The sequence below is a fragment of the Phyllostomus hastatus genome, unplaced genomic scaffold (genome assembly GCF_019186645.2).
Source record: "Phyllostomus hastatus isolate PE091 unplaced genomic scaffold, TTU_PhHast_1.1 phas_contig_1162, whole genome shotgun sequence".
Classification (NCBI taxonomy): Eukaryota; Metazoa; Chordata; class Mammalia; order Chiroptera; family Phyllostomidae; genus Phyllostomus; species Phyllostomus hastatus.
In genome coordinates, this window is record NW_025333537.1 from 5,158,917 (window position 1) to 5,179,760 (window position 20,844).

Consider the following 20,844-nt stretch of genomic DNA (forward strand, 5'->3'; position numbering starts at 1 on the left):
GATCTTCGCTTTGCTTAGTGCCGCGAGGAGAGGGAATTGCAAGTGAAGGGAAAACCATCTCTCCCCTCCTGCTCTGCCTCACCTCACGGCCCCACTTAAGGACTGTCTCTTCCTTGAACAATGGCAGGCACACACTCATCGGGGCTGTTTCCAACCCGAATGCTCTTGCTCTTGACCTGCTATCGCGGGTCAGCTTTGTCGGGGAAATCGCCTCCCTCCTAGTTCCTGTCCGTCGTGGGTGCCGCTGGCACTCGTCTCCTCCGTGGAGACCGGACCAGCCGGCTGGAGGGTGACCCACTGTCAGAGGCTGACATCTGACGAAGGGCTCCCTCCCACCCACCTTGGCAGCCATGCGCCCTCTGTGTGTGCGCAGCAAACGGAACTTTCCAGAAGTCCACCAGATGTCGGCTGCCCCCACCCCATGGTTAGCAGGAAGTTGGAAACACAGTCTGTTTCTATGGTGATGGCAGCTCTGGCTAAGCAGGGAAATTAAATCCCTGGGTCAGTCCAAAGCTTCAACTTTTCCACCAACACTCTCACCCACCCCTGCAAAAACACACATATACACACATACACACACAAAACAGAAGCTGATGAGAAACACTACCAGCCATCGAACTTGAATTTGAGCTTCTCATTTTTGTCCCTCCCCATGGCTCCTGTAGGTGGTAGAAATAACAGAGGGGAAATAGGGAGGGGGCTTGGATGGTGTGGCTTGGAATGGTAGGTATTTATTTAGCATTAGCTGTGTGCCCAGATCTTTGTGTGGCGTTAGGGTGATGCAGAGAGGATGGCCAGGAATGCTGAGCCTTTGCTTCAGGGACCCACGGTGGCCTTGATTAGGACAAACGTGTTTTGATGTGCGACAGGCAGCTCAAACCCGAGAAATCCCACAGGTGATGAAAGGTGATCCTACCAGGAAGGTTAGACGGGGCAGGGACAGGCAGCCACGGTGAGCCTGTCCCCTGGTTACAGACCGGAGAAGCCAGGAACACTCGCATTTCAGAGGAGGTTCCGCTCTGAAGTGAGCACCTACGTGGAACAGTTATGGCGTTGAAAACAAACAAGCGGATAGCTTCAGTTTTATTATTAAATTTGTCACAGTCAGGTCGTATACTGACAGTACAGAAAAACAAAAACCACCCTGGAGAACTCCCAGTGTCACTCCTGTGACAAGACGACTGTCGTTTTTAGTGGATTTCCTTGCAGCCTTCCAGTGCGGGTGGGCCTTCGAGGTGGGATCCGAACCCTGTTATTCTGGAACAACCGTCTAAAACCCAAGTGATACTTAAACTCCCAAATTGCTGTTTTTGCCCCTACGGACCCAGCAAGGTTAGTCCGGACGGAGTCGGTCCCGTGTGACATCAACAACCCCCTGCGAAAGCCGCCCCGGTACTCGGACCTGCACATCAGTCAGACGCTCCCCAAAACCAACAAAATCAACAAGGTGAGGCCCGTCCACGCGGGGGCTGTGGCCGCAGGAGGGAGGGAGGGAGGGAGCGGGACTCGGCGCACTGGTCTGGGAGCGTGGCCTTCCCCTCCCAGCCCACCCGGGCTCCCCTCATTCTGTGTGGCTGGTGTTGAGTCGAGCTTGGAAGGCATGCAGCCATCGAGGTAGGCGCGTGTGCCAGGGACCTGCCTAATTTAGTTTGGAGCGGGCGCACGGAAATGAGGATGAATGAGCGTGCTGAGAGGGGATGGCAGGAGAGCCTGAGACAAGTTACTTCATGGTGCAGACCCTGCACTCTTTGCTCTGAGATGTTTTGCCATCTGCCGGGATTAGCTTTGCAGATGGTCCTGGGCTTTCTGGCACATCTGTTGAATCAAACCACGGAGGGACGGGGATCTGTTTCTGAGCTCCTGCTGGAGACTGGGTGGACGGGCACGTGTGGGCCTCTGAGCTCTGAGCCGTAGTCACTTTGTTTGACGTCCAGCTGATTCCCAGACGTGGGCCTCTCCGTGCTGCTTCCTACCAATGTGGCCTGGATGCTTCCAGTGTGATTTCCACATCCTTTGTTCGGGCTGTTGGTCCGACCGCACCAAAGCTACCCCAGGGATGCTTCCAGCCCCACAGTAGGAGATAGAAGCTGTACATGCCAACAGGTGACTTCTCATGCCCCATAATGCCTTCACGCATGGTATCGAAGATGAATAAATATTGCGTGAGTCAGCCCCGGTGCATGAGAGGTCACCCACCTGTGTTCGGGACCCAGGTGAGCATCGTGACTTCTCACTGGCAAGGCACAGCCTCACTTCTCTGCATAAGGCTAGAGAGGTCATGGCCCCCTCCCCAGTCTATTCTCCACACACCAGCCAGAATGATTCTGAATGAATGTCATTTAAATCGTGTCACCTCTGCTTAAAAACCTTCCAGGGGCTTTCTAGTGCATTTAGAAAGCAGATCAAGCTCCTTCCCGCAGCCCGCCGGGCAGCGCACAGTTTGGTCCCTCCTCCATCTCTGACCTCCCTTCCGGACCTCCCCACCGAAGCCCACAGGTTCTCTCGCCCTCGTGCGGCCACCTGCCGTTTCTGCTCCTGGATCTCAGTCACTCACCGTCTGGGTCCTGAGGCCTTCCCTTAGCAGTGGAGAGCTCGGCCTCTCAAATCAGGCAGACCTAGCAGCCAGCCTTGGCTTCCCCCACTTCCCAGCTGTGAGACTCTGGGCACGTAACTGAATCTCCCAGAGCCTCAGTTTACTGTATGTAAAATGGGTATGTTCCAGGTACACACTGCTGCACAGACAAAGCACCTCAGACGTAGTGGTGTACGACCACAACCCTTCGATCATTCTCAGGGAGCCTGTGGGGCAGGGATTAAGAAATAGTGCAGTGGAGATTGTCTGCCTCTGCTTCATCACGTCCAAGGACTCAACATGGCAAAACTCACAGTAGGGAGCTGGATTTATCTAGAACAGAGATTGGCCACTGTGGCTTACAGGCCAAATCCAGTTTACCACCTGACCTGTTTTTGTGAATCAAGTTGTACTGGAACAAGCCACACTTTTATTGTCTGTGGTGGTTTTTGTGCTGCAAAGGCAGAATTGAGTAGTTCCAACAGAGACCACATGGCTCACAAAGCCTAATGTATGCACTATCCGGTCATCTCAGGGAAGAGTGTGCCGGTCCCTGATCTAGAGGCTCCTTCACTCCCTAGTCTGGCGCCTGGGCTGGGATGAGGCACAGCCTGGGCTTTGTAGTAACTCAGCAGGAGCACCTACGTGGGGACTTGCCTTGTGGCTTGGACTTCCTCACAATATGGCTACCTAGGCGTAGTTGGGCTTCTTACATGGCAGCTCAGGATTTGAAGAGGGACTGTTTCAGCAAACAAGGGGGAAGCTGCATAGGCTTTTATAACCTGGCAGTATACTTCCATGCGTTGGTTGTCTTGGCTTGCACGAGCCAAGGCTGGCGGCAACAGTTCTGCTGCATCCTACTGATGGAAGCAGTCATAGTTCACTCAGATTCAAGCGGCGGAGACGTAGATGGGATCTACGTCTCCACCCCATCCTGTTGATGGGAAGAGTCCAAGGAATTTGTGCCATGTTGTAAAATGCCTGTGGTGGATAATAAAAGCACCCACTGCAGAGGGCTGTTGTGGGGGTGAATGAAGTAATCAACATGAAAAGAACGTAGTGCAGTTTCTCGGCACATGGTAAGCACCCAGGAAATTCTATCTGTTATCGTCAGCTGAAATCTTCGGGCTTCCAATCTAAATTTCAGGATGGGTCCATTTTTCCTTTGTTATTTGCAAAAGATGTAGGTGTCTAGGAGAGGGGACCCCCATCTCCAGAAGGGATGAGGGGGCTTGCATGGCAAGACTCCTTGGAAGTCGTCGTATGTGACTGTAACCCATCCTTTCCTTCTTGACGTTTTGGGGACGAGGCGCTCAGAGCCATCTCAAAACCTCAGTCTCTAGCTTTACAGGCACAAGGAGTCTCTTGGTGTCAGATGGGACAGGAACACGGGTCAGATAGATCAATGACCGCGACATTGTTCTGCTTGTCTGCCAGCTGGAGAATTTGATAAGAGAAATAAATTAGCCTCTGTTTGGAAAGTGGCTTTGACATGAAGGTGGACGGCATCTGTCATAGGGCTGGGTTGTTTTCCCTTTCTTCCCCTTCTCATTGGCCTCACACAGATTCTTTTTGTCAGGCAGTGATGTGGTTAGTGCAATAGATTTCCGTGCCAATTTGGCCTGAAGATTTCCTTTTCACTGCTGTCTGTTTCCTCTCCTGTCCAGCTCAGTCAGTCCGGGTTCACAGAAGTCCAGCTTTTCCACCCAGCATAATGGTTACAGTGTGCATTTTGGGGTCAAAGGCTTGAGACTCTGTTCCTTCACTTACTCTGCGATTGGAGCAAGATCGCCCTGCCTCGGTTTTTCCCCTTTGTAAAATGAGAAGTATCATAGGAGATACTATTATCGGGGTTGTAGAAGGGGTTGGACACAGCCGTGTGTGTAGAGAAGGCAGTCCAACGCTGGATACTCAGGGCATGGCAGCAGCTTGATGATGAAGATGACAGAGGATGAGGAAGAGGAACAGGAGGAGGATTAGGGAGAAGAAAGGATGGAGGAGGAAGAAGAAGAGGAGGAAGAGAAAGGGGAAGAGGGAGGTGGAGGTGAAGTGGAGCAGAAGGACACATAATAGGAAGAAAGAAGAGGAAGGAGGAGGAAGAGGAAGGAGGAGGAAAGGGAATAAAGGAGAAGGAAGAGGAGGAGGACGTTGGAGGAGGAAGAGGTGGAGGAGATGATGGAGGGGGGGTAGAAGTGGAGATACAGGAGATGGAGGAGATGGAGGAGGGAGAGATGGAGAAGGGGATGGAGTAGGAGGAGATGGAGGAGATGGAGGGTATGGGGGGGAGGACGACATGGAGGAGATGGAGGATGGAGGAGGATGAAGGAGATGCAGAAGAAGGAGATGGAGGAGCGGGGGGAGCTGGCGGAGGAGGGAAAAGCAGCAGCAGCAGCAGCAGCAGCAGCAGCATCTGCCGGCTCCTTGGGAGACCAGGCTACAACACTTGTGCTTCCACATCAGGCGTCAAAACTCCATCTGCATTGGCGCCCAAGGCTGAGGATCTTCCTGCTGCAACGAGCTATGTGAAGCTGGCTGCGTGTTGGCTTGCTCTTTTCGGCTGGTTGTAAGCACCAGAGGCCCACCTAGGCTAGCTCAGCAAAACGAGTTTTCTGTTGTCAGGGGCCACGGAGCAAGAAGAGAAAGGGAAATCACGTGTCAGGAGCTGGGCCTCGTGAAACTAGACACAGAGGACAGTCTTGCGGCAGGCCAGCCCCTTAGACCTGCAGCCGGACCGTGAATCACCGCTCTGGTCCTCATCAGGCCTGAGACTCGGCTGCCGTTTCTGGAGTCTGCTCTGGTCTTCATGGATGACCGGCTTCCTCAGCCTCTGTTCTCCTCTTTTCTCTTGTCGTTGCTTCTGCCGCCATTCTGTTCCCGGTCCCCACGGCCTCAGCTTGTTTGGGTTCTGGCCCGTTGGGGCTCCTCTTCACCTTTGTTCCGAAATGCTTTCCGCTGTTCTTCTTGTTGGCCCAGCTCCTATTTTCGTTCCAGGTCGGAGGTCAGAGGCCAGCTGCCATTGTGTCCCGACCTGTGGTCCTGTGTTAGGAGCGGGCTATGGCGGTCACAACACCAGTATAGTTGTTTAGGACTGCCCATTCACCAGAGCCGGTGGGGTTGGAGGGTGGGGACCGTTTCCCGAGGGAGAGCCCCCGGGAGAGGCCGTTAGTGGCGGCACCTTGTCTAAATTGTCGCACACATGGGTGAAGGGCAGACGGGGGAGACGAACATGTTTGGGAGTGAGTCTGAGAGTCGGACGTGAGTTTCTCATTCATTGGCACAACCTTGCGATTCTGTTTCTGGGCTAAAGGTTGGGACCTGGGCCACCGACTCCCCGTATGACTCCAACAAGTCACTCCTCCTCTCTGAGCCTCGGTGGCCTCATTGACAGGATGAAGGGCTCAGACTGGATCCTCCCTGAAGGGTGTGCCCACTTCTTAGCTGCGCTCCGAGAGGGGACCTACACCATCACACCCCCCCCTCCCCCGCAGTGTGTGGTGGTCTGAGTGGCCCTCCGAGGGGCACAACCTCCAGCGCCCGTCCCTCTGGGACGCAGGTCTGGGTCCGACCTGAAGAAGGAGTTTTCCCTCCTGGCGCAGTGATCCTGCCGGCGAGAGTGGGCACCACCTGCGGCTCTGTCTTCCGATGGTTCTGTGTGCTCACGTCAGCGCTGGGCCGCACAATGAGGATGACGCGATCCCTGCCCTCTAGGAGGCGGAGATAATTCCTTTCTCCGTAAAGACGGTTCCTCCTTCTCCCCTTCCCTTCTTCTGTCTTTCCTCTCCTTTCCTCTCCTTTCTTACTCATTCATTCATTCATGTGACATTTATTAGCTGCCTCTTAGTTTTTGTTTCTGTGCCAATTTCTGCAGATTCCAAGAGAGTAAGACACAGTCTAGCAGGAGGAGCTGGACCTTCTTCCTCCGTCCCTCTCTCCAGCTCTCCTCCTTTCATCTGTTTCTTTCTTTTCCCCTCGTCTAGCACACATGCACTGAAGGACCGCACTGTGCCTGGCACACGGCTGCTCCACATCCCGCTTATGTTCGTTCCCTGGAGCCGCGGTGACAAATGACCACAGACCGGGGAGCTGAAACAACAGACATTCATTCCCCCCAGTTCTGAAGGCCAGAAGCCTGACATCTGGGTGGTGGCAGGGCCGGGTCCTCCTGGGGACCCTGAGGGAGAATCCATTCCGCGCCTCTGCCCTCGCTGCTGGTGGCTCCATCCGTCCTCGGCTCGTAGAAGCATCGGTCCCACCTCCACCTCCCTGTTCACATGGCCTTTCCCTCCGTGTGTGTCTCTCCTTTTTCAATTCTTATAAGGACCCTTGACATTGGATTTAGGACCCACCTTGCCCTAAGGTGACCTCATCTTGAGATCCTTACATTCATGGCATCTGCAGAAAGCTTTAAAAAATAATAATAATAAGGTCACACCCTGTGGTTCCAGGTGCCCAGTCTCTTTGGGGGAACGCTGTTGAACCTCCACACGGCTCCTGACCTCACCCCACCGGGGCCCTTCCGGGGGACCACACGGGGACTCTTCCTTCGTCTCCACTTTAGAGCAGGTTCCGGGCCGGAGAGGCGCTGCCGGCTCCAGCTGCGATGCGAGCGAGGACACTGAGGGCTGCTTCTCTCACGCTCGCTCTTGAGCTGCCAGGCTGCTGATTCTTTAATAAACACTCGGAGGAGAGGTGTCAGGATGGGAGGAAGAGCACGCTGGGCATCTTGGCGTGGCACTCTCCAAAATCAAAGAGGCACAGGGAGCGTGGCTGTCACCTACGTGGCTTGCATTATATGGTAACCTTGCACTGTGGGTCCAGGCAGTGGACAGGAATTTGACTCCAGAAACGGTCCCTTCTGGAGCTGAAGGCACCTGGTGGGGAGGACGGAGCAGGCGGGACGTCGGCAGGATCGGGGGACCGAGGATGCTGGGGGGGGGGTCTCTTCCTGCTCTGCTCCCTCTCACTGCTGTGTCCCCTGCTCTGTTTTTTGTGCTTTTTTTTCGTGCAGGATCACATCCCTGTCCCCTACCAGCCAGACTCCAGCAGCAATCCCTCATCCACGACATCCTCCACGCCTTCCTCACCAGCGCCGCCCCTCCCCCCCAGCGCCACGCCACCTTCTCCCCTCCACCCGTCCCCGCAGTGCACAAGGCAGCAGAAGAACTTCAGCCTGCCAGGTACCTCTGTGCTTGGGGGGTGGTCGAGGGGTTGTTGGGTTCGTGCCAGCATCGTTCTGGGGCCTGGCCATGCTTGAAGTCAGGGTTGAAGGCGTGGGGATTGAGTCTTATATGCAGGCCAACTGCCGCCTTACTTGATCTTCAGAGTAGCCATGAGGTAGGCACAATCAGCTCCATTTACCAGATGAGAAAACTGAGGCTCCGAGAAGTGAAGAGACTCTGTCTCTTGGTGAGCAGCGGGCCAGGGTCTGCACCCAAGTCTAAGGCACCGGCGAGCCTTCTGCTCTGGGGCCGGCAGTTGTCTCAGGGGCTCAAGCCGCTGAAACTGGCAGGAGGAGCCCGTGCCCGGGAGTTCAGGGCCCACACGCCCGCGCAGGGCTGGTCTCCGGGTCTTACCCCAGAGGTCAGGGGGCACCGAGCTGGAGCTCTGGGTTCAACCCTCTGTCCTGTCCCTGTCGTGTGGCCTCTGACTTCAGCTCTCTCACCCCTGAAAGGTGGGTGACAGGACCCCAAGGATCCTTCTAGCTCACAGATTCCCACGTGGGTTCATTCACTGCCTGGGGCTGCATTTTCTTCCTCTTGAAGTTGTCTCCTGGCCCCCTGACTGCATTCATCCATTTATTTCCTTACACAATTATTGTGCATCTACTGCATAGCGGGTGCTGCACGAGGTGCTGTGTACGGAGTGGTGCACAAGGCGCACATGCCCTGTGTGGGTTCCCTGCTGCCGCTGTGACAGCAGCCTTGTGGCCTAAAACGGCACAGATCCCTTATCTTATAGTTAGAGAGGCCACACGTCCAAACTTTTATCTCACGGGCTGGAAGTCACGGTGTCAGCAAGGCTGGTGTCCTCTGGAGGGTCTAGGGCAAGACTCCGTCTCCTTGCCTGGCAGCGTCTGGTGGCTCCAGCATTCCTGGGCTGGTGGCCTCCCATCGCTCCGGCCTTTGTCACATCTTCCACTATCACATCTCCTTTTCTGACTCTCTGACTCTCGTCCTCCCGCCTCCCTCTCCCAAGGACCCTGGGACTGCATTTAGGACACACCCAGAGAACCCAGCATCTCCAGGTCCTCCGCTTAGTTGCGTCTGCCAAGTCCCTTTCACCACGTGCAGTATTGTGGTCGCAGTTCCCAGGCATTAGGACGTGGGGGTGGGGAATCATCCTGCCTGCCACGGTCTCTGTTCTTGCGGAGTTCGTAGCTTCGTGGCAGAGACAGGTGCTAACCAAGCAAACATACATGCAAAAATGCAGGGGGAACACAGTGAGCGCTGTGAGCAAATTCAAGAAGGAAACAAGTTTAAGCGGAAGCGTCGGAAGCAGCCGAGTTCTGCGGAAGGGGGAGAGTTGTCTGGGCAGAGCGAGGGGAGCACGTGCAAAGGCCCTGCCACAGGGAAGAGCCGAAAAAGTGTCCCAGTGGCTTGAGTGCCACCAACGAGGGGGGAAGGCCCCAAGTGACGAGAGAGCTGCAGGGGTGAGGCCTGGCGGGCCTTGTAGGGTGTGGTGGGAATTTCGATCTTGCTGAAGGCACAGTGGAAGGCCATTGCGTGGTTGAGGCAGGGGATGGCGTGAGCATTCTTTCTTCTAGATCCTTCCTTTCAGGAGACCACTCAGCTGCTCTCTGGGAAGACCTTGGGTGGGGGAGTGCTGGGGACTCCAGAGTGGGAGCGCCCTCAGAGCGGCCTCCCGACGGTCTCTGGCGTCTGGTCACCTGCGGCCTCTGAGTCCTCTTGATGCCAGAGACCCAGGAGCCACTCGGGTTTATCAGCAGCCTCTGGGGGCCACTTCTGGCTGGTGTCCCTTATCAGCGAGAGCAGGGCCCACCACTGAGGCCTTTCCCCCTCTCTGGCCACTCCCTCCCTGCCAGGCACAGCTGTTCTCGGGCGCCCAGGGCTGACTCTGTGCGTGCAGGCATGTGCGGGGTGTCCCGTTGCCTGACAGCTGCCCCTTCTCAGAGCAGCGCCTGCTCCCGTTGCCCAGCCTTCCTCCTTAAAGCACTGTAACTGCCAGCTAACCTTTTTGCAGACACCGAATCCCCTGGCTCAGCGGGGGAGGGAAGAGATCAGCTAAGCCTATGGAGGACCTCGGGCGGTTTTCTTTTTTTAATTTTAGCCCCTTGTTGACAACAAAGTGCTTACGTACAATTAGAAACAACAATAAACCAACAACGACAGCAACAACAACAAAGCCCCACTAGGTTTCCTAACAGAAGGTCCCGGAAATCCCGGAAGTCAGTGTTCTTCTGTTTTCAGTTTTCACAGCTTTGCTCCGTGCCCTTGAATGAGTTGCTTCCCTTCCTGGGCACCTTGTTTTCCGGAATCAGAAATTCATCCACTTGGATTCCAGCTCTTTGGAATTTGGGGAATTGCTGCGTTAGATAGGAAAGTGAATCAGTTCAATAAACATGGCTTGCACGCCCTCGGGTACAAGGCACCAGACCGGGTGCTTGGGATCCTGAGATGCCAGGATCTGCTCTCCGCCCTCGGGGGAGGTTTGTAACTCAATTCCGACCTCAGGGCCAGCTCATGCAACTGAATGTCTCTTAATTAAAGACCCTTCTCGTCTGTTAGTTAAAACCACTTAGAGAGATTTTGGCTTACTGGCAGCAGCCAGTACTTCCTCCACACCTACTGTGCTCGCTTACCTCATGTAAGGATGAGCGCAGCCTTGTGGGGGAGACTCGTTGTGCCCCCGTCCGCGTGTGAGAGGGTCGCCCAAGCTCTCACAGACGGCCAGCGGAAGAGCAAGGATTCAGCCCTGCAGGGCCAGCCCCCAGACCCCAGGCTCGGGGCCTCTGTGCTCATGCTCGGTGAGCCGGCTCCCGGCTGTAACTGGGCCCTGAGTGAGTGCCATTGCTTCTGGACACGTCTTCACCGACTGAGGGAGACGCCCATCTGAGCCCATCTGAGCCCACTGCTTTTACTTGGGGACATAAAGCTCTGTATGACCTGTCCATTGCCCCTGACACCCCCTTGCCACCCCGCCCGCCCCCCCCTCCGCTCCAGGCCCACCCCCCCACTGGGATAAGTGGTAACGTCAGAAACCTGGGGATTGTCTGGAAGAACTGGCCTCTGAAGGGGTGGACTGGAAGTCAAACGGATTGCAGGAGAATCTGCAGTGACGTTGAGGAAATTTCTTTTACACAAGTTCTTTTCCCTAAATGTGGAGATTCACTCATACTTGTGGTGGGCAGAACAGCGGTCCCCCAGAGAGGAGCACGTTCTGATTCTGAGATCTGGGAGTATGTTACTTTCTATGCTGAGAGGAGCTTTCGCAGCTGTTTCTGTGTTAAGGATCTTGGGGTGGAAAGATTATCCCGGATTCTGGATTATTGGGGCGGGGTGGGGGGCGGGGACTGTAAGTGTGATCGTGAGGATCCTTGGATGAGGGAGGCAGGAAGGTCGAGGACAGTGGGAGGCAACGTGGGACGCAAGCGGAGACTGGCGTGGCGGGCGATGGGCCGAGAGGTGCAGGCAGCTCCAGCATCCCCGAGGCTAGAACCCCGGGAGGAGCCAGCCCTGCCGCCCTGTGATTTCAGCCCCCGAGGACGTGTCTCAGCCTTCTGACCTCCAGAACTGCGAGACGATAAATTCCTGCTGTTTTAGGCCGCCAAGTTCGTGGTGATTTGTGTCAGCAGCAACAAGAAAACTAATACAACGTTCACTGCAGAGAACTGGGAAAACACAAGAAACTCTTATTAGTTTTTTTTTTTTTAAGCCACTGTCATCACTGTGCCAACAGGGGAAAATGAGGACTTCAGATTATGGTTCTACAGCCTTTCCTCTGGGCGCGTTCTTAGGCGCCTGCCGAAAGCGGTGTTTTGCTCAGGATGACGCTCCGAGTTGGGGTGCTCTGTGTTCAGGGAGCATCGAACGAGAGGGTTTGCTTGGGGGTTCGGAGCTCTGGTGTTTTCACACGTGTTCTCTGTCCCTCAGAATTCGGGGTGTCTGCAGAAGTCCAGAAACCCTCGAGGGCGGGCAGAGAACCTGGCCGTGTGGGTACCCAAAGGCACATTTCCAGGGTGGCACTCACTTGGGTGTTTTCTTTCTTTTGCTAGCGCCCCACTACTACAAATACAAGCAGCAGTTCATCTTCCCAGGCGAGTGCCCTGCGAGCCCAGCCCTTCTGAGTGGGATGGACGGAGGTGAACGTTGGGGAGGACGAGCTCAGAGAGGGCGGTGGTGGAGTGACCAGACCCCAGGATAATGGCTGGATGGGGAGATGGACAAGGAGAATGTAGGGGGTCCCAAGGGCACAAGGGCCCCAGGGAGGTGGTCCGAGAGGGGGTCTGCAGTGGAAAGATGGACAAGGGTAGGAGCGGCCCAGAGCCACATGGCAGGGAGTGATGGTCAGAGGGACTTGGGTTGGGCTCTGGGAGATGTGAAACCAGGCGGCCTCCTCATTCCAAAGGGAATCAAGAGCTAGAAGGGTTCGGAGATGACCAGGGGCTCAGGAGCTTGGGCAGCCCCCTCGGTGACAGTAGGAGATTTGGTCAAGATGTCATTTAGACTGCTGATGCATCTGAGCAGGTAAATTCCAAGCAGCTGAGGAAGGGCGGGGACTGGCCAGCCCCAGGGACCTATGATCTAGCGAGAAGTCACTGGCTATAGTCACCTCCCAGGGGTCAGGCTCTGGGTGGCTGTGGGCTCCGCGTCTGGGTTCTGACTGTCTCATCTCTGACCGCCAGATGTGGTGCCCGTGCTGGAGACGCCGCCCCGGGCGCCCCAGGTCATCCTGCACCCAGTGACCTCGAATCCAATGTAAGTGGGACAGAGGTCACCTGCCTCCACCCTGGCCCTTCGGTCCGCTCAGCATCCCTGTTTCTTCTTCTCCTCCTTCCTGGAACCGGTGTGGTCGGGGGGTGGCAGGGGCAGAGGGTGGAGGGGGCAGAGAGACGTGGGAGTCAGTCAGGCAAAGAGCGGGAGGGTGTGACAGCCCAGGCCGAGAGAGGCAGCTCTGCCTTTTGTCCCTGGCCCTGCCTGTTGTGTGTGTGATTTCCAGGGGCCGGACCACTTCCTTAGGACCTCCAGATCCCCTGTGATCAGTGAGACAACTTGCAGGCAGTAACTAGGGCTTGATAGAAGGGTACTTATTCTATGTGCTGCCCCCTTTTACAAAGTATAATTTAGGTTTACGCCAGGGATCAGCAGATTACAGCCTATGGGACCAATCCAGCTGGCCGCATGCTTTTTATAAATAAAGTTTTATTGGAACACGCCACGCTTATTTGTTTACAGCACACTGTCCCCAGAGGCTCTCGGGCTCCAGCAGCAGAGTCAAGTGGTGGCGACAGGGACTGTGTGTCCTAGAAAGCCTAGAATGTTTCCTGTCTGGCCCTTGAGAGAACAAGTTTGCCGACCTCCGGTTTATACCATTGTAAAATTACTTAAGCTGATTTTGGAAAATTTGGACTGTTGTGTAAAAACAAGAAGAGAAAAGGATCACGTATCATCCTACCACTGTTAGATGTGAGCTCTTTCCATTCATAGTTTATATACTTGCAACCCACGATATATACACGTTCTACCCTACTTTTTCCCCTCTCTGTGCGATAACATCACGATTTTCATATTATTTCGGACTTTTCGTGGACATTGTTTTTAACGGTTGTAAAACACAGGGCCCGGCACAAATAACGCCCCTGTTAATGACAAAATCTTTTATTACAAAATCATAAGCACGTCATTCTGTAACATAACAGTATCACACTCAAGCACACCATATGAGGTTTCAGGTGACTTGTTCAAATCTCTGTCCACCTCGTGCGGGATGTTCACGTACCCTACCGACCACTCTCGGTCCAGCAAGCCCCACTCCTGCCGGCCCTGTGTTACATCACGGCGGAATCATTCCCCTAGCCACTGCCTGGTTGCTGGCTCTGACTCTCCCATGTTTCACTGCGTGTGGGGCATCCTTAGCATCCTGAGGTTACACACCCTCCTTCCAGGTGCTCTATGGCTTGTGCGGCCAGAGTGAAGTCACCTTCCTTAACTTCTTTGGTTGTGACCAGAGTCCGGGGCTTGCTAGGGACCGAGCTTCTGTTTGGCTGGTTTTTGCCTCCTTGCTGCTGCTTCTGACTCTGCCACCTGCCCCATCCTCTCCGACCCCGGTTGTGGACTTTGTTAAAGACCCAAAAGCGTCCATCTCTGGGCTCCAGGGAGCAGCCCTGAGCCAGGGGACATTGTGCGGACGTGCAGCTCCGGGTCGTTACTCCGCTGCGCACAAACCAATTCCACAGCTCCGTGCAAGACGAACCCCAGGTTATTAACTGACAGTCAGGGAGTGCCAGCAAGAAAACAGAGTTAATAACTGCCTGCGATCTGCTTTGATGTGCGAGGAGTGATGGGAACCAACTCCACACAGAGGGGAAATAATTGAATAGCCCCGGCTGCTGTAATCACGCCCTGATGCCAGCGAAGAGGCCCCGGTTCCCAGGGTGCGAGGAGGGACTCCAGCTGCGTTGTTCCATCCCAGCCTCCCCCGGGGTGTCAAGTTCCCAGCGCATCAGCTGTCACGTGCGGCTTCACTCTGCCCTCCCAGCCTGAACTATAAATAACTGGTTAACGTGATGGCAAATGCCACTCTGACCGACCCTTCTAGGTCTTATGGTCTTTCGGGCCCCCTTTCACCCTTCCAGCAAGTGGATTGACTCTGTTAGTTGGGCCAGCAGCTTCCTTGGGGTCTGAGGGTCAGGATAGGGGAGGCCCCCCAAATGAGGAGGTGGGGGGGGGATCGGCTAAGCTGGGGAAATAGGAAGGGGGCATGGAATCCATTGATTCTTTTCTCTCCATAGTTGTAGCCTACCCCATAAACACACATATATCCCCTATTCTAAACCCCCCTGAAAAAACCCTTAACACATGACACCCCACATCCCATCACATCCCACATACTCCAACATTCCCCTCTTATCCTCAGGACACACCAATGACACCAAACTCGCACCCACAGGACAGCTTCTGCACAGAGCACATCCCATAATACCTTCACAATCCCTTCGATATAGATACTTAGTACACACACACACACACACGGCCCCCAGTGCCATACCCAGCCTGTTCCCATATTTACAACACAACTACAGCTCCTGAGCTCGTGAATGTGAAACACACACACACACACACACACACACACCCTCTACAGTCCAGTTCCAGTCCTGTATGGCCTCGCTTCCTCCTTCTCATTCTCATTCCACACGTCTCAGTACAGTGTGCCCAGCAGGGTCCAACTGAACAAGGTGGACCTCCAAACCCATCCAGGAGCCCTCTCTCCTGGGAATTTCCATCTCAGTCCCTGTATTCAATTCCCACGGAACTCTCGGCCCTAGTCCCGTGTAGCCTTTTTTGCACAATATCTGAGTATTCTCCTTAGTTCCTTCAGTAGTAATGTAACGTTTCTTAAAGTCAGGAGCCAGGCCAGTTTCAACTCTACATCCTTCTAAGGGGTTAGCACTGCTCCTGGCACATCATTTTAATCGAATGAATAAATGAATGAGCGAGCAAACAAACCCATGAACACTAGGGTCCTTCCCAAAGATCCCACATCTGAGTGACCTTCAGAGACCTGATTAACTCTTTCCTAGGGAGCACGCAGGGCTCTGGGGGTCCGTCCACCCGTGGCATTTAGGCCAGTGTATAAGGACGCCGCTGGATTGGTGGGAACCAAAGCAGTGATGAAAAATGAACCCTAAACAGCCCAGAAAAAACTTATTCAAAATAATATCCATGTGCACTGCTTTTTTTTTTTATGGCGAGGGTATGGATTATTCCAAACGCCAGCGTGGAAGGGAAACTCGCGGTGAAGGCTTGGTGGCGAGGACTTCTCACTTTAGGGCTCCTGGTACAAGGGTAAACTCAATACCTGGTCCCGTACCTTTGCCCCTGAGGGTCACGTTTATTTTTCTTTCTTTAAAGCTTGGAAGGAAATCCATTACTTCAAATTGAAGTGGAGCCAACCTCAGAGGTGAGAATGGGCGATCGGGAGAGGGGGCGGGGCGGGGGCAGCCCATCCTGGGGCTTCCCAGCATCCGGCCAAGTCAAGGGATGCCTTTGATGATACAGAGGGCTGGGGGCACCTGGGGGGTGCGGGGCCCCTGAATGATGGATGTTCTGCCTCCAGGACAACTACCAAGCGGTGACCCCTCCCGGCACCAAGCCTAATGGGCCGTTATATGGTGTGCATCACGGAAAAGCTAGTTGTGCGGAAGTTGGCAAGCAATTTGCATTGTTGGTTAAAAAACCAGCTCAGGGCTGGATAAGTCCCCGGGGGCTTTGTGCCCCACTGCCTTTCAAGAATACAGGGGAGGAGGTGGGGGCCTCAGGGACACCGGGCTTGGCGGGGTGTTGAGAACATTATGGGGCTCTTTCCCCACTGCCAGCGGTGCTCGAGGAGTAAGTTCAGTGTCCTGGGTGAGCTCTCCCCGGGGGCCCCCCAAACTGAAAGGAAAAGAGTCAGGCTCGCCAGCGAAAACCATGTCCTTTCCTAAAACTCCCTCAGTTGGTGAAAAGTGATACTGGGAGATGCCGATGTTTTCTGTGTCATTTCTCCTGAGTGTGCCACTGAGCACAGCTCTGGGGTCAGGAAGACCTGCCTCCAGCCAAGGGCCACCTCCTCAGGATGTCCAGTCAGGCCCCAAGCGCCTGAGAATTCCCACTGACTCAGGCACCTGCCGCTCCCACATTCCAGCAAGAGTTTCGGGGTTAGGGCACCTCCCAGACCCCACGCTGGGAAGGCGGAACTCTAGACTTTGAGCGTTTCTTATGAGGCTGAGCCTCAGGGTGCCTGAGCCTCGTGGGCATGTGGGATAAAAATGCAGATTCCTGGCTCTGGCCTGCTGGTAGTCAGATTCAGTAGGCCTGGGTGGGGCCCAGGAACCTGCCGTTCCTCCGGCATCTCAGCTCAAGCACAGGTTTCATAAAGGGCTCAGGTCTGTGCGAATAACTCAACAGGCCTTTGTCTCATTGAAAACCTCACCCCCAGGGCAGATTTTATTGCACACCCCCCAACTTTGTGACAAAGAAAGGAGGGCTCAGAGAAGGAAAGCAACTTGCCCAAGGTCACACAGCAGCCAGATTCCAGCTCCTTGGGACTGACTCTTAAGCCCATTCCGTCAGCCTCTCGCCCTCATATCCCCTGCCCCGCCCCCCTCCCAGCCACTGCACAGGAACCCCAGGCCTCTGGCCCGTGCAGAGAAGCTCCAACCTCTCCCAGCTTCTGATGCATCAGTTCCAATGTGCTGGGGGAAGCAAAGGGCACTCCACATTGAGGGTTGTCACGTGTTACATACAGACACTTGACGTACCCAGATTTCGGCCCATCATCTGTATCGCATGCACATAAATAGGCAAGTCAAAGCGTTGTGGTAGCATAGGAGGGAATCAGACATTAGGAGTGAGACCCCTGAGTCGTAATTCTAACTGCCTGTCTGTGCGCCCTGGAACTAGGTACCTCCCAGGGTGGCCAGCCACCCTCCTTGCTCCGACGGAGGGGGTTGTCCAAGGTGCCCGAACCCGGAAGTCCCAGGAAACTGGAGTGGGTGGTCCCCTGAGCAGTTTTCCTCTCTGAGCCTCAGTTTCCACCTGGGCACAAGAGTTGGTTGAGTTCAACCTCCCTTTCAGCTCCTTCACTGTGTGTGGCTGTGGACACACGGAGAGACACCCGTGGGCACACACAGGAGCCCACACCGGGACCCCTGGGGAGGCGGGACAGGGCGGGAGCAGCGGTGACCTCTCTCCCCCTCCCGCCGCAGAATGAAGAGGGCCACGACGAGGCCGAGGAGTCGGAGGACGACTTCGAGGAGATGAACCTGTCCCTCCTCTCAGCCCGGAGCTTCCCGAGGAAGGCCAGCCAGACCAGCATCTTCCTACAGGAGTGGGACATCCCCTTCGAGCAGCTGGAGGTGGGCGAGCTCATCGGAAAGGGCCGCTTCGGGCAGGTGTACCACGGCCGCTGGCATGGGGAGGTGGCCATCCGGCTGATTGACATCGAGAGGGACAACGAGGAGCAGCTGAAGGCCTTCAAGCGGGAGGTGATGGCCTACCGGCAGACGCGGCACGAGAACGTGGTGCTTTTCATGGGCGCCTGCATGAGCCCGCCCCACCTGGCCATCATCACCAGGTCAGTCCCACCAGGGCCCCCGCCCGTGGGTCGCATCCCAAAGCTCTGCTCCCAGGACCCTCGAGAAATGTGGATCCTGGTTCACTCAGCGTCCTGGCCAGTAGAGCATCCCTGTCTCTCTCTGTCATTCTCAGTGTTTGTGGTTTTAAGGCGTGTGCTTCCAGAAAATTCTCTCAGTGCTCAAATTCCTTGGTAGCACACTGCATGGAGTCTCGGAAAATCGGTTCTGGATCTCCCTGTGCTCCAAGTGTTTGTGAGGCCATGTCTCTGAGACTCACCTTTTCCACAGGTAACTGGAATGGGTTACACTAAATCAGGGTCTGCCGACTTTTTCTGGTCAGGGCCCAGTCATAACTGTTTTCAGCTTTGAGGGTCGTAACAGTCGCTATAGCAGCTACTTAACTCTGCCACTGTAGTGTGAATGCAGCCGCAGACATGATGTAAATGGATGTATGTGGCTTTGTGCTGATAAAACTTTATTTGCAAAACCAGGCAATGGGCTGGATGTGGCCCACGGATGCAGGTTTGCCAACCCTGGGGTAAGATTCCAATGACTATTACTCCAGCTTTCACGAAGGCATCAGGGTCCACTTGCAGGGCTGTACCACTGTGGTGTTAAATGTCCAGGGTCTGTGGTCTGGGCTGGGGGAGTCAGTAGAGAGCTGACATTAGGAAAATGTCAGGTGGTAGGAACTTTCTTGGAGTTGCTCCCTCTAACCTTGCACAGTGCCATGAGGCATTGAGAAATACAGCTTTGGTTTTAGTTGAACAGTTGTGGAACAGGCCTTTGGTGTGTTCTTAAACCCTGGTATCTGCTTTCTTGTTGCATTAAGACTGGCCACAGCAGTGGCCTTCTGGGTGTAGACTGTCATGCCAAGGTCAGTTAGGAGGTTTCTCCTTCCCATACTCAGCTCAAGCAATGAGATCTCGAATACGCAAGGCTCATGTGTTGGCAGGTGCCATAGCAAGGGCTGTGGGCTCAGGGAAGAGCTGCCGTGTCTTTGATTCATTCCTTTATGATACAAAGCCTCCTTGAGTACATTTGTAAGACCCAGGTGATTGGTAGAAGGTGTGTGATTGTCCGTCATCACTGATTATGCAGACGATGGGTTGACTTCAACCCGTGTGTCAAATAGCACGTGTTTGCAAAGGATTGGAGATTTAGGTATGGCCCTCCAACTCTCCTTAAATTGGTATAAAAACTGTGGTTCTCAGCTCTTCCCAGGACAGAAGTGGCTCTCAAATAATCAAACCAGGTAGTATTCAGAAGCTGAGCAGTTCTGATTAGGTGAGTGTATCGGTAAGCTTTTGCTGAGTAACAAACTACCCCAACGCTTCAGTTTCTTTCAGACCTGGGGACAGTTCTGTACTGAGCCAGGCTCAGTAGCTGGGCTCTTGGATGTGTCTGTGGTCAGCTGATGGGTGAGACTAGGGGCTGGTCAGTATTGGATGCCCTCCAGGTTGGCGGGCTGGCAGCCTTGATCTCTTCCACACGGCCTCTCATCCCCCAATAGGCTGGCGCCGGCTCATTCCCATCATGGTCCCAGTGCTCCAAGTAGAGTGAGAGGTCCAGCCCTAACGGACAAGTGCCATCCACATCTCTGTTTGTATTTCATTGGCTAGTGTCCGTTGGCCAAAGCAAGTCACATGATCAAACTCCATTCAAAGCATGGAGAAACAGACTCTGCCTCTGGATGGGAGGATTTGCAAGTCATGTTGCAAGGACATGGACGCAGAGAAAGGGACAGTCTGTGGCCATTTATACAGCCTGTCAACACGAGACCCTCAGTTCCCTTTCTTCCCCGGGGTGCATCATCACCTTCATGAGCAGGCAATCAACAGCCCTTTACTTTTGCCCACTGCTCCCCCTAGTCTGCTCCCGTAACTTTTTCCCTGGTCAGTTCCCCACCTTCTGGCCTACAGATCCCTCTTTTTACATCCTCAAATTAGAAATTAGAAATCCATTGTCTTTCTTCCTTCACCTGGACTTTCTAAGTACCTCCTGCCTCCTGCCCTCCAATTTTGTCAGCATTGTCAGTGGAAGCCGGGTACCCAAGCCTCTCTACCCCTTTTCCTAGGGCTGGCTAATTGGAAATAGATGGGTTCAGTTAGCAGCCATCCTTGAAAAATAAGTGGCCATTATGAAAATGCGCCTCTCCATCCTACAAGCCAGCTGTGTTTGCGGCCCCTTTTCTGTTATGTACAAAATTCTGAGCCCCCTCCCAAGCACCATTACTGCCTGCAAATTTCACAAATAGCGCAGCCTTTTCCTGGCACCGCGATAAAGGCTCTGCAGCTTTGGGACATCTAATTGGTCTCTGAAGTGTTTTGATATTTTGTGTGTAGAAGCCAGATGAGCTCCCAAAGAAGCGGCATTTATTCCATATTACTGTGTCATTATATATTTGTCTCGGGGGGGAGGTCTGGTGCACCCCTGTTTCCCATTTAGCACCGTCCACTTGTTGGCCATCCAGGTTCCTTATCGGAAGGCTCGGTTTGAAACCAAATATTTGAGTAATTTGATTAATCACTTGCCTTCGCACACTTGGCTGGCAGAGGTGGACGGTCGGATGATGGCCAACCAACTGGAACAATTTTTGGACTCTGGATTTATTTTACAGGGAACATAAGACCAGATAATTACCTGGCACATTCTGGATAAATTCACAATGGCATGTTCTAGCCAATTACTTAGTAATTATCATCGAAGTTAACAAGTATTTCTAAGATTAGCTTCCTTGTAATGCAGTGTGTAGGGCGCTTGGAAAATGAGTAATCACCAACTAGTTACCCTACTGCTATCTCCCCAAATGCAATTAGCAGGATTGCTAAATCGTCTCACAATTGGGTCATTACGAGATAGCAAAGCTATCGACAGTCTGCACAATAGCTCATTTTAAAAACTCCAAATGGGATCCGAACGCCACTAAAGATATAGTGGAATGAAAGCATCTCTCGCCCTCCCCCCTTGCTGCACAGGA

The 20,844-nt window shown here is 54.1% G+C and overlaps 1 protein-coding gene across 1 annotated transcript in view; it reads left to right on the plus strand.

Moving 5' to 3' along the window:
- The window catches only part of KSR2 (kinase suppressor of ras 2), a 268,843-nt gene that overhangs the window by 213,848 nt on the left and 34,151 nt on the right, over positions 1-20,844 (plus strand). The window contains exons 9-14 of the mRNA XM_045843859.1: positions 1,321-1,447; positions 7,581-7,749; positions 11,805-11,846; positions 12,435-12,507; positions 15,661-15,709; positions 17,496-17,863. Of these exons, the coding sequence (XP_045699815.1) occupies positions 1,321-1,447; positions 7,581-7,749; positions 11,805-11,846; positions 12,435-12,507; positions 15,661-15,709; positions 17,496-17,863 (828 nt within the window). The remainder of the gene's footprint in view (positions 1-1,320; positions 1,448-7,580; positions 7,750-11,804; positions 11,847-12,434; positions 12,508-15,660; positions 15,710-17,495; positions 17,864-20,844) is intronic.